This window comes from Bidens hawaiensis, unplaced genomic scaffold (assembly GCF_021521415.1).
Source record: "Bidens hawaiensis isolate Kalapana, Puna unplaced genomic scaffold, B.hawaiensis_p1.1 tig00004759_1, whole genome shotgun sequence".
Lineage (NCBI taxonomy): Eukaryota > Viridiplantae > Streptophyta > Magnoliopsida > Asterales > Asteraceae > Bidens > Bidens hawaiensis.
Window position 1 is genome coordinate 1,070,001 of NW_027491296.1, and position 14,159 is coordinate 1,084,159.

General features: G+C 35.4%; 1 protein-coding gene across 1 annotated transcript in view; it reads left to right on the plus strand.

Moving 5' to 3' along the window:
* LOC143627997 (uncharacterized) overlaps positions 1–13,649 on the plus strand; it is a 30,391-nt gene extending 16,742 nt beyond the window's left edge. Inside the window, exons 2-3 of the mRNA XM_077097695.1 lie at positions 6,993–7,431; positions 13,396–13,649. Coding sequence (XP_076953810.1) covers positions 6,993–7,431; positions 13,396–13,649 — 693 coding nt within the window. The remainder of the gene's footprint in view (positions 1–6,992; positions 7,432–13,395) is intronic.
* Positions 13,650–14,159: the final 510 nt, after the last annotated feature.

Consider the following 14,159-nt stretch of genomic DNA (forward strand, 5'->3'; position numbering starts at 1 on the left):
CGAGACTTAGTTGACATTCATAAAAAGTATCTAATGAATTATGAGTTCAATACATCCTCTTTAGCAGAAAGACGGATATTCCTTGCTCATTATCAGACAATCACTTATTCACAAACTTCGTGTGGGGCTAATAGTTTTCATTTACCATCTCATGGAAAACCCTTTTCGCTCCGCTTGGCCTTATCTCTCTCTAGGGGTATTTTAGTGATAGGTTCTATAGGAACTGGACGATCTTATTTGGTCAAATACCTAGCGAAAAACTCCTATCTTCCTTTCATTACGGTATTTCTGAACAAGTTCCTGGATAAAAAGTTTCAAGGTTTTGACGATATTGATGCTTAGTGATGGAGGATGCAAGTGCCAAAACAACTGATGCTGAAGGTTTGACTTGCTTACTGAATGCTTATGATGATGATGAAGATAGTGAAGAAAGGAAGATAGTTGATGATGAGTATGAGGCTGACAAGTCTGAGGGTGATGAGCAAACTATGATGCTGAAAATGATATTCTGAATGTGGTAAATAGAGATGAGGATGATTGAAGAGGAGAAAAGGAGACTGAGGTTGAAGATGAATTGATAAATGTTGATGAAAATGTGGCTAACACTGATGTGGTCGGTGATTTGCAGACTGATGTTTTGACTGATATTTTAACAGAAGGACAAACTGATGTGATCAATGATGATGATGCTGTTATTGAGGAGCTAATACTCACTGAAAATGAACAACCTGAAAGCTCCAAAAGGGTAGAGCATGATGAGGAGATGGATGAATTGGATAGGGATATTGATGATTTCCCACCTGAAACTGAGGAAGACAAGAAAAGAAGAATGGATAAGGGGAAATCAAAAGTTTATGAGGATGAGCCTGTTAAGGCAAATTTTTGTTAAAGGAAGAGTAATTGATGAGGAAGAGGAAGCCTCTGCTGCTGCCAGGAAAAAATTTGAAAATGTTGTGAGAAACAAGAGAAAGGGAAATAATTGCCCAGATCTTGGATCCTGAAGAACTGGCAGAGCAGGAAGCCCTGATTGATCAAGCCAATGTTGCTAAAGTGATTGAGGAAGAGGAGGCTGATGATCAAATTATAATTGAAGCTTTGATAGATTTAAAGAGAGCTTAGGAAATGGATAATCAAGGATGATATCAGACAAAACCCATCCGAATGGGAATGTGTAGATGTCACACCCCGACTAGGTAGTTGCGGAAGCGTAATACGGGAATGTAACAGATAACACTGGTATCAACAACATTGTTTATAAAGAAATTCATAAACTAATTTACATCATATTACATGGGTTGGTTCTAAGTTTACAAACTAAATGAGAATCACATAACCGGTTTACGAGCTTTTATTTAATATTATGTATCTGCGTCTATTCACAGCTATTCAACTCTTCATCTAACACCAAGCACGTAAGCAAATCATTCCACTTTTGCTTTACCTGAAAAGCATGTTAAAACGGGTCAACTACGTCTAGTTGGTGAGTTTCAAGTTTCACGAGTATCAATGAAATCAGTACACGAGTTCGTAAAGTTTACAATGTGTATGTATATATGTCTGTGTATGATGTACTATACTAAGCCACAAGTGAAACCGAAACGAGCTAAAACACATGGCCTCCACTGCCCATGCACTCCCGTTGGCATTTAACAGCCACTTTGCCCCAAGTATGTACTATGTCTAACACCACATAGCAGTATGTAAAAATATAATGACAATGTGCAACTGGGTTTACATATGTTCCGGCATACCCCTCCGGCTCTGTCAGTTGGGTTTGTCAAACCGATAGTACTATCCACACGTCACCGGCACGAAGTTAATCACTTGTGTTTGTGGGGACTTGTCAAGTGTTAGTACTTAGATAATCCACATCATCACACGTTTTCAAGTATTTAAGTATATGTAAACATGCTTTTCACCCCAAAAGTTCGTAAAACAGTTTAGAAAGTGGGGGTCGTGAAACTCACCTTATCGTAGTTCGCACAGAAATTACGTATCAATAAGTCAGATGCCTCGTTTATAGCCTGATTCCTATAAACGGTATCGTATCGTTAATACTAGTACAGTGTTCAAGCTAAGTCGGGTTGTATAGATAATCTGGGTATAGCTGTTAGGCCCAGAACATGACCATAGCCTTAGATTGTGACGTTGTATACTATGAAATGTTTAAAACTGGATTTGGCTCAGTTTCACCGTTTCCCGAGCCTAGCTCAGTTGATCGTTTATACGTTTCGGGATTATGTAAGATCACATAAAACTTAAGTAAATATATTGATTGATAAAATGATTTAATTTATGAAAGAATTTTAAGGTTTCGGTGTCTGGTTTGATCGCAGGGTTCGTTTCCGTTTTCACACGGGTTTGATTATACAGAACGCGCACAATCCACCCGAATTGTCCGGAATTTTCGTAAAAAGTTCGTTTTTATCAATATCATTCAAAAATATGATATTTGACCACTTTTGACATTTTGACATACCAGTCAGTCCGTTAAACACAAAACTGCCGGTTTCGTTAAAACAATTATAATTTAAATCTTTGATTAATCATAACTAAATATGTACTTATATATAAATTATGTAAATTTTTGTAAAAATACATTAAGACATGGAGAATTTAATAAAAATATTTTAAGAAATTTTATGATTAATTATTTATTTATAAAAATTCATTTAATAGGTTATAATCGTGTAATAAATGGACCGTTTATATCAAACGACTTCCGAAAAATCCGATAATTTTTAAAAATGGCCTCAATGTTATTAAATAGCCCCTGCAAAATTTCCAGAATCTAACTTTTTTGACAAAATGCCTTTTTGTGCGTTTTTCGGCTGTTAAAATTCGGTTAAGCCATGATTGCACAAACCATACTTAGACATTTCCAATGATTCCCAAACTTTACCAGTGATCTTACCATCACATATTAAACTCTAAAACCAAGTTTCATAATTTTTCAATATGTTTAGCTATTTTTCCCAAATAAACGCTCATAAAGGGAAATAAATTCACCAAATATTCTCCGTTTACCGAAAAATTACCAAATTTGAACAGGGACTCATTTATATGATCCCTAATGTCCCTGCAAGTTTTCACAAGCTAACAACAAGTACGTCACAACCTAATACTAAACAGCCCCTAAACGAGTGTTACGGGTTTACCTTGTCGGTTTTCGATGAATTTTGCTAGCTTAAACAATTCTCCGGGTCTCGGGTTGCAAACTCAGTATATCTACATATCATATAACAATTTACCGGTGTTTTCTTTTCTTTATTTTGATTCAAGTTTACATCTTTAACGATTAATCTTGCTCCAATCGAACCATATATATTAGATCTGAAGATTTGATTCTCAGATCTGATTATTTTCAAAAATCTGATTTTGTACTATGTTTTCACCAATTTACTGATTTTGCTTTTCAAAATACCAAAATGTCTGGTTACGAAGAGTAAGAAGTTTCTACTAATAAGATTCCCAGATTGTATGGACAGGAGAATTTCATCAAATGGAAGGTCTTATTTGGGGCTGCTGTGTGCTACAACGATGTAGACATGTGGAGCTCAATCAAATATGGTCCACCAGCAGCTGATGGTGTAGGTACTACTGCTACTGTCTGTGATAGATTGAAGAAAGCTGATGACAGAGCCTTAGCCATGCTTAAGCTAGGACTGTGTTGGGAAATCCATACCAAGGTTGCACATCATCCTACCGCAAAGGCAATGTATGATGAAATCCTTGAAATGTTCGAGGGGAACACTGAGCTCAAGAACATAAAGAAACAACGTCTCAAGCAGCAGCTTGAGAGGTTCAAATACAAGGATGGAGAAAGATTGAAGTCAATCCTTGAGAGATTCTTGGCTATAGTGAATGATCTAAGAACAATTGACTATGTGATGACCGATTTTGACTTGAACACCAAGTTGCCCAATTCAATGCCGAAGGAATGGTATACTGCCTGCAAGTTCATCCTTTAAAAGCCCAACTATGATCAATTAAAGGTGGATGATGTAGTGTGCTTCCTTCAGGCTGCTGAGATAGAGATGATCGAGAATGAAATGATCAAAGAAGAGAAGCCATGTTTCCAAGTGACCAATGCTCTTATTGCACCTTCGGGAAACTTGTCTACCAAGAACCAACAACAAATTCTCATCATAGAGGAACCAACCGAACATGGTTTTGATACATCTAAATCATTTGTTGGTGGTAGCTCAAGTCACCAAGGGAACCAGTCAAGGTTCAATGTCCAACTTATTGATGACAATGACTCTGCCTCAATGGCAAGTGGACTTGTTCCCTACTCTGGTGGAAACAATGGTCAAGCAAATGATACTCAAGCACTCTTCTCAATATTCACTGAGTCCTATAATGCATTTGTGGCCAAGAACTTAATCCACACAAGTGTCATACAAGATGATCTGGAACAAATAGATGCTGATGACCTTGAGGATATGGATTTAAAGTGGCAGGCTGCAATGCTTGCACACAGAAGCAAGAGGTTGTTCAACATGACTGGTAGATCTCTAGTTTCTAGACCAAATGAGAGGATTGGATTTGACAAGTCAAAGGCTATCTGTTACAACTGCCAACAACCTGGACATTTTGCTAGAGAATGCAACCAACCCATAAATTTTCAAGCTAATCAGTTTCAATATCAACAGCCAAGAAATCAACTACAATACCAATAGAATTACCAGCAGAATCAGTACAGAAACAACAATTACAACAATATCAACTTCAACAACAAATTTCAATAGCCTCAAATGAATGATCAACAAGTCGTGCCTTAAAATAAAAACTACCAAATAAACCAATACCCTCAAACTGCTACAAACAATCCCAATAATGCCAATAGAGGGAATCAAAATCAACCAAGGAATCAAGGGAATGTAGCTGTTGCCGCACAACATGAAGGAGATTTTGATTGGAGTGACCATGCAGATGATATTTCAAAGGCTAATGTTGCTTTTATGGCAAAGATTGATAATGAAACTGAAACATCATCTTCTCGTTTACATTCAGTCCCTTCAACTGATTTACTTGAAACAGTTAATGCTTTAAATATGAAAATAGGCAAGCTAGAGGGTAAGTGTTTCAGAAAACAAAGCATCATTAATGGGTGTGAGGCAAGTGATGTAATCAATGAGGAGAAAATCGAAAGTTTGGAAGATGACTGTGTAAGTAGCTATAGAGCTCAGCAGAGGTACATCATTAAGATCGATGGGTTAAAAAAGATGTTGATTGAAGAGAAGGTGAAGAACATAAAGTTGCAAGTTGATAGTGAGTTTCTAAAGAACTTGGTTTCCACAGAAAACATTTGTGGCATCTTGAATCAAGTTAATGAGAAAGATAAGTACAACGCTGTTCCACCACCATTCAATAACAACTTTTTGCCTAAGGTTGACAGAGAAAAGAGGGATGGTTATCTTCAACAATTTAGAGATGTTTTTCAAGACAAGGAGGAATTTGTTGATCTTTACAAGAAAGTTGAAGTAAGTGAAGGAGGAGAGTTGTTGTGAAAGAATATGTAAGAGAAGACAAGTTAATTGGAGTGCAAGTCTTTAAGGATGACTTTGATTCTGATGATCTAAATTCAGATGACTTAAGTGACTTAAGTGAACAAATCACTCATGAAGAAATTCAAGCTGCTGAAAAGGGAAGAAGACTGAAGAAAGCTGAATCATTTGATAAACTTCCATTATTGCCACCTATGACTCCAAAGATGAAGAAACTGAATGAAAGAATGAAGAGAGAGCATGTGTCTTTTGACAATTGCGAAAGATCAAAAGTGAGTTATAACGCAGTTAGGCCACCAAGCAAAGCTGTTTTGCAAAGAATTAGTGACAACAACAAGAAGAGGGTTACTGAAACAATTGTTGGTGACAACTTCATTCCAGTTTACCCAGTTTTCTCAAACCATGAAATGTTTGACATTGGGGAAGTTGAAATCATGAAAGAATATGTGAAAAGGCAGTCAAGGCATAAAGAAATCATAGATGAAGAGCCTATGAATATGAAGAAAATTTTCTTTGTTAAGGGAAAAATTGAAAGACAAGATATCAAGATTGAAGAATTTCTTCCCTTTTCAATTGACTTTGATGGTCTAAAGACTCAGCAATCACTTGGTGTGAAACCACCTAGACCAAGTGAGAGAATCAAGAAGGGAGGAGATCATGAAAGATTCAAGGGAAAGGTGTGGTGCAATAGATGTGATGAATATGGTCACCACACTGATTCCTGCAACGAAAGGCTCAATTTCAAACCCTTCCATGTTCCAAATGAGAAAAAGTTTGGACAAAACTTTATGCTTTATAAATAGAAGTATGAAGAATATTTGGGAAAGGGAAAGGTGTGTGAAAAGGAGATGATGAATGAAACTAATCAGCAAGCTGCAAATAAGGTCAACAAGAAAAAAAACGTTGATTTGAAACCTAAGAAACCTGTTGCTGAACAAGGAAGAAGAAGCAAATCGCCTAAGAAATCTGAATCTGTTGTGAAGAAGAACTTTCAACCTTTGAGAATCATCCCCAATCATGACACAAAGTCAGTTAAATCTGATGATTCTCAAGGATCACCAAATAGTGAAAAGAAGAGATACAAAGGTGTATTTCCTAGAAAGAAACCAACTGAACTAACTGGTGATGAAAAGTTTCTGTTGAAACATGGTTGTGAACCTCAAGGATTTCTTTCAAAACCTAAAGTTGAAGTTAAGGAGGAGATGAATATGGATGTAAGAGACTACTCAAGCAAGAAATATTATGTTGTTCAAGAGTGTAACAGTGAAGTGACTGATTCTCATAGCCCAACTTCATTTGTAAAAACTCCAAGGGAATGTGGATATGAAACAAATGATTCAGATCACATTAAAGTCACTCATGAAGATCCTGAACCCATAACACTCACACCCAATGCTGCTACTGAAATTGAAATTGATGTTTTGCAAGTTGAAATAACTTGCACTTCATCATCTAACTAATCACTCTCTTTATAACATGCAGGAACAGTCCACTTCACTGAATGAAGTATGGTATATGGACAGTGGATGTTCTAGGCACATGACTTGTGACAAGAGGTCACTTGTTAACTATGAAGAGAAGTTTGAGGGTCCAGTGGCATTTGGCAGTGATGAGAATGGAGGTAAAATTGTTGGAAAGGGTATCTTGACAAATGGTAAAGTTACATTTGACAATGTTTTCTATGTTGAAGGACTTCAATATAATCTTTTGAGCATATACCAGATGTGTGATAAAGGTTATAAAGTTGGTTTTGATGATTCACATTGTTTCATCTTAAGACCTGAATATGTTATTCCACCTGATATGATCATGATGATTGCCCCAAGAAATGGCAATTTATATGAACTTAACATGAAGGATGCTGTTTCAAGGGGTGGCACATGGTTTGTTTCTAAAGCCACTGAAAATGAGTCAAAATTGTGTCATAGGAAATTGTGTCATGTCAATCTGAAGAACATTAAATAGTTAGTCAAAGGTGAGCATGTCATTGGCTTACCTACTAGATATTTCAAATTGGATGATAATTGTGTCTCATGTCAGAAAGGAAAGCAGCACAAGTCTTCTCTTAAGACAAAACTCATCAACTCAATTGATCAAGTGCTTGAAATGCTTCACATGCATCGCTTTGGTCCTGTGAGTTTACCAAGCATTGGGAAGAAAGGATATTGTATTATGATCATTGATGATTTATCAAGATATACTTGGGTTTATTTCCTAAGCACAAAGGATGAGACTACTGAGTTAATCATAAACTGTGTGACAAGGGTTGAATATCAATTGGATAAAAGGGTTAAAGTGATGAGGAGTGACAATGGTACTGAGTTCAAGAATAGAGTAATTGAATAAATTTGCAACAACAAAGGAAGCAATTCTCAGCTCCTAGATCTCCTAAACAGAATGGTGTTGCTGAGAGAAGAAACAGAACACTCATTGAAGCAGCAAGAACCATGCTAGCTGATGCTAATCTGCCTGTTACCTTTTGAGCAGAAGCTATTAATACAACTTGTTATGTTCAGAACATGGTACTTCTCGAAAAAAGTCATAACAAGACTCCTTAAGAAATCTTGTTCAATAGAAAGCCCTATATCAAGTTTCTCAAACCTTTTGGATGCAAGTGCTCTCATTTAAACAACAAGGATTACTTGAACAAGTTTCAAGCAAAACCCTTAGACTGTTTCTTTGTTGGCTACTCAACACACTCTAAGGTTTACAGAGTATATGTGAAAGATCACTTGAGTGTAATTGAATCATCTGATGTAGTCTTCAATGAAAGCAGGAGTGCAAACTGATTTAGCCTGAAATTGATAGTGAATCATCCTGCTTTCTATCCCAAATAGAACCAAAGAATATTGTTCAAGCACTAAAGGAAAACAATTGGGTACAAGCAATGCAAGAGGAGTTAGCTCAATTCATAGATCTACAAGTTTGGGAACTAGTAGGTAGGCCAAGAAACCGATATGCAATTGGAACAAAATGGGTATTCAGAAATAAAAGGGTTGAGAGGGGAATTGTGATTAAGAACAAAGCCAGACTTATAGCTTTGGGATGCCTACAAGAAGAAGGGATTGACTTTGAGGAAGTCTTTGCACCAGTTGCAAGACTTGAAGCAATAAGAATTTTCTTAGCTTGTGTTGCCTCAAAGAATATCAGGGTATTCCAACTTCATGTCAAATCTGCATTCCTAAATGGAAAGATAGAAGAGGAGGTGTATGTCTCTCAACCACCAGGTTTTGAGGACGCTATCTATCCTAACAAGGTGTATAAGCTAAACAAAGCCCTGTATGGACTTCATCTGGCTCCTAGAGCTTGGTATGATGAACTGTCAAATCACCTTCTTGAAAATTGTTTCCAAAGGGGAGATATTGACAAGACCCTCTTTTACAAAAATAAAAAAAGAGATTTGTTTTTGTTACCAATTTATGTGGATGACATTATTTTTGGGTCAACCAATAAACAGATGTGTATGGAATTTGAAGAGGTAATGAAGTCCAAGTATAGCATGAATTCAATGGGATAAATGAACTTCTTCCTTGGGTTACAAGTTCAGCAGAAGGCTGATGGGACATTCATTTACCAGTCTAAGTATGTACAAGACATACTAGACAAATTCAAGTGTAATGATTTCAAGACAACTTCAACTCCTATGGATTCAAAAGAGAAGATGGTAAAGGGGGAGCCAGTGTATGAGCATGAATACAGAGCAAAAATTGGATCACTGATGTATCTAACTGCTTCAAGGCCTGACATCATGTTTGTTGTATGTGTCTGTGTTAGATTCCAGTCAAGTCCTAAGGTCTTTCACATGATTGAAGTCAAGAGGATCTTTAGATATTTGAAGGGAAGACCTGATTTGGGAATTTGGTATCCAAAGAACCAGTCATTTGATGTAATTACCTACACAGATAGTGACTATGATGGCTGCAATATGAGCAGGAAGTCCACTACAAGAGGGTGTCAATTTTTGGGTGATAGATTGGAGTCATGACAATGCAAGAAGCAGACAATAGTGTCAATCTCAACTGCAGAATCTGAATACATTGTCGCATCTGCCTGCTATGCACAAGTCCTCTGGATTCAGAATCAAATGCTGGACTATGGTTTGAATTTTCTAAACACCCCTATTTACCTTGATAATAGTGCTGCATCTTTTATTGTTAAGAATTATGTGCAACATTCCAAGACTAAGCACATTGAAATCAGACATCACTTCATAAGAGATTGTAGTGAAAAAGGATTAATTGAAGTGAAAAGTGTTGACACAAATGACAATTTGGCTGACCTATTCACAAACACACTTGATAGAACCAGGTTCAACTTTATTTTGAAAGCTCTGGGGATGATCAACTCTAATGAAGTATGATTTATGATGTGTGCTTATTGTGTTAAACTGACTATCTTTTCAAAGTCTTGATGCATGTTATTGTTTGTGTATGTGTTTGAATATGATACTTTTGATGTTAACTGGTATATGCTTAATTGACAATCTGTGCAACTTTGAGTATCTTTGATACTATTGAGTGTTTATCAGTTAATAGTTGTGTGATGTCATGATGAGTGATTCTAAAGTGAAATACTTGTTTATGCATACTTATCTGTCATCTTTGATTAAATGGTTGAATATGGGTGTTATCTGATCCGATGATATTTTAGAATAGGATAGACTATGCATCTTAGTAATGTATGCCTGTTATGATAATGTCATTTATGATTAAAATTTGAATATGTTACAACTGTTTGTGTCAAAATTAGTTTTTATGTCAAAATTAATTGTTCAAATAAATTTTCAAATGAATTTTGCATAATTACAAAATTTTGATCAAAACATGAGCAAGTTGTTAATGGTGTAGAGATATGATAAAACTATTCAGTTCAAGCTTTAAAGAAGTTTAAAAAAATTTTCAATGGAAAGTCTCAAAAGAATTACTTTTGCTGAAAATTATGTCATTTGCCTAAATCTGAGGAGCATGTATTTGTATGTGTTTGGTCTTATCATCTACTTATAGATTAGAAAGGATAGCCATTAGTCCAAAGACTGAAAGAATTTGGGGCAATTGTGATTTATTCTTTCATTTAAAATTATGCCATTGTCTCAAAGCCAAAAGGACATATACATATGTGTGTGTTTGGTCCAACTATTTACCAGTAGATAGACAGGATAGCCATTAACCTGGAAGCTAAGAGTATTTGGGGTGATTGAATATTTTAAATGGGAAATGATAGTACATTGACTACTTAGCCAATAACATGTATGGTTGCTTTCCCATGATGTGTAAAATCTAAGGTGATATAAACTTAAAGAAGCTGCTAAGATTTATGTGGAGTTTCATTGTTGTCTATGCATGTTCCAAGATAAATATTTCCGAATGATAGGCAGAAAAGTGATTATCCAGTCATACATGAGCCCGTTGGTATTTGGTCCCCAAAATGAAGTATCTTATTAAGAATGACAAAGAAAAAATGTGAACAAAATTACTTTAAATATTTAATCAACCAAAACTTTATAAATATGCTTGAGAAAAACACAAACATGAGGGTTAATAACAGAACTACAGGGGTGGAGGCAATGATATAAGTCCTGTCCTTTAACATCCCGAATGAAAGACTTGTTATTTCAAACTGTAAGTCTAATGTTCAACCTTAAATATGTTTGCTAATTTGAAAAGAAAAATCAAATAAATAAGTTCTGTCATTAAAAGTTTTTAAACCAGATCCAGGGGGTCAAAGTCAAATCGGGGTGATTAGGAGAAACCAAATAAGCTTTGAGAATAGATATGGAGCATCAAAAAACAATATGAGTTATACATTAAGCATTATGCATCTTAATTGAACATTAATCATATCACCAAGGAAATGAAATTCATGCTAAGTCTAGACCTACTGTTAACCTGTCTATACTGTCATAATAATGCTGAGAATGAAGTATTGAGAAAGCTACTTAGTCAATATGATCCCATACTTGAGATCTTTTTTAATAAAAGAAAGAAAATGTTTTGAAAAGAAACAAGACTAAAATTTGATCTCTAAATGCACCATTTCCTCTTAAACAATGATATTTAATGAAAATATGGTTGATAATTGGTTTAAGTCAAAAAGTGTTGCATTTTGCCTTCAAAAAGATTGAATATGTATTTTCGGGCAAGGTTTGATGTTTTATAACCTTTCCGAGCACAAAAGGTTGAATATGTATTTTCGGGCAAGGTTTGATGTTTTATAACCATTCCTAGCATACTTAGACATTTTGATCTAAGTTCATGATTTTCGAGTATACTTTGAAGTTTTTATACTTTTCGGGTAGAGTTTACTATTTTTCTGAAATTTAACTCTTCTGAGCAGGCTTGATATCTGATTGTGTATGAATAAGTTTTTTTAGCAAGCTTTACAAGTTCAAGTTTTTCGAGAACACTTAACTGTGAAAGATATTTCTTGTTTCGAGCAAGCTTTGCATCTTATATGCTGCTATTGATAATTCTAGCATGCTTTTATTTAGTATGTATTGCCTAGCAGAACTTACCTATTTGTTTAGGAATACAACTGATTACTAGCAAGCTATTTGATATGTTACTAGTTACTAGCAAGCTTCTATATAGTTTAGACTTTCGAGCATGCTTTGTGTTTTGTTTGAAGGTATAACTGTTTCTAGCAAGCTATTTGCTATACTATGTTCACTAGCAAGCTTTGTGATTTTTAAACTTTCTAGCAAACTTAATTGTTAGTCAGCCGACCAAGCTTTGTGAATGAATGACACTTCGAGCAAGCTTTAATATTTTAAACTATCTAGCACACTTGTGATTTCACTGTTTGAATTAATTCTAGCAAGCTCTATGTTTTAAGTATATGCTTGAATTTGTCTTCGAGTAAACTTTAAATTCTAGCACACTTAATGACTATTGTGAATATGTTTCTTTGAAATTACAAGTGTTTTCGGGCAAACTTTTTTTTCCGGCCACACTTTATGTTTCGAGCATACTTTGAAATTTTAAGTGTTCTGTCAAACATACTTGGTAATTTCTTACTTTTGATTTTCTAGCACACTTTGCTTATTAAAAAGTTTCTCGAGCACACTATGTGTAACAGTCTACTTAACTGATTATTTGATAACTGTCTACATTTTCAGGTAAGGTTTGTGATAAGTTGAATTGAATTATTCAAGTAAGGTAAGTAATTAGAAGTATGTTATTTATTTGGGTATCTTAGTTGATCCCTAGTAAGGTTGCCTACTTGATATTTTATACTTGATTATTTTAGCTTGTGATTAAGTTCTCGAGCAATCTTGTATTTCGAGTAAGCTTCCTTCATTTTAACTTCTAATTTATACCAACACTGAAACGAGTAAGGTTAGTGAAATTGGAATATACCGAGCATACTTTGCAAAAACTGATTTTTCCGAGCAAGGTTTGCTAAACTTTATAGAGTTAGGTGTTTTTAAATGTGGATATTTTTAATGGATAAGCTTACTGTATGACAGCTATTAACTCACTAAAAGACAAAAAACATTTAAAACCCACTTTCAAAAGGTATATAAGAGGGAGTGAAAGATGTTTTTCAACATTATTTTCCCTCTCTCTCTCTCTTTCCACTGATTGCTCTCAGAAAACCTAAACCGACTTATCGCATTCACAATAATCCTAACCCTAATTTATCAGCCCTTTCAATGCGACTCGGTAAGCTTTAATTAAATGTTTTCCAACCAAAATTAGGTGATAATGGGCTCTGATTATTCATGATTACTAAACCTCTGTTTGGTATGTAGGTAATAAACTTGTCGAATATCAAGTTCTTAATAACATTTCTTTCATTCTTTTTCAACTTTATAACTTGAAATTACTTAAAGTTGTGAACTTTAGGACTAATTTCTACTTTGAATGTGTTTGATTATGTGTTTCAGATATGGCAGATGAAGATCAACTGACCTATCCTTTTGAGCACAAGCACAATATGTGCGCTCTGTTGCAAATAACACCGGATAACGAAGAAGTGGCTTCGATAATAAGATGGCTGCAACGGTCGAATTTCAGTTTTGCTTTGACAGAGAATCCAGTGATTTACAGGAATCACTCCCTTGACTTTTGGATGTCAGCGAGGCTTTTTGATGATGTGAATGGGAGAAGAACGATGCCACAATGGCGAACCAAGAGATAAGGGTAAATGAAGCTGTGATTCGGAGGTGCTTACAGTTGAACGATGATAACCCCAACCCGATTCACCTTATAATAGAACAACTACAAATGGTGTTTGTTAAAGCTATGGGTTATCAGGGGAATATACATGATGGGCAATTCTAAAACGGAATGTTTCCCAATATTTACAAGTTTTTGATCAACCATATAATTCATGGTTTTGCTCCAAGAAAGGGTTCATGGACTCCAATGAGTTGGGATCTAGCCAACGCCACTATTTCTGTGTTATTTGATCAACCATTCAATTTCTCCAAGATGATCTTTGAAGGAATGGTACAAAATATGAAAAAGGCAACCAAGAAGAAATTTTTGGCTTATCCCAGGTCCTTATGGATTATTTTCAACCAGGAGTTGGAGGGATTACCTACGGTTGGAACAACACACGTTTTGCAGAACCCGGATACCTTCAAAAGAATTAAAAATCTGGCTAGTACAAGCAAATTCAATCCTAATGAAGTGTATGAAGATTTAC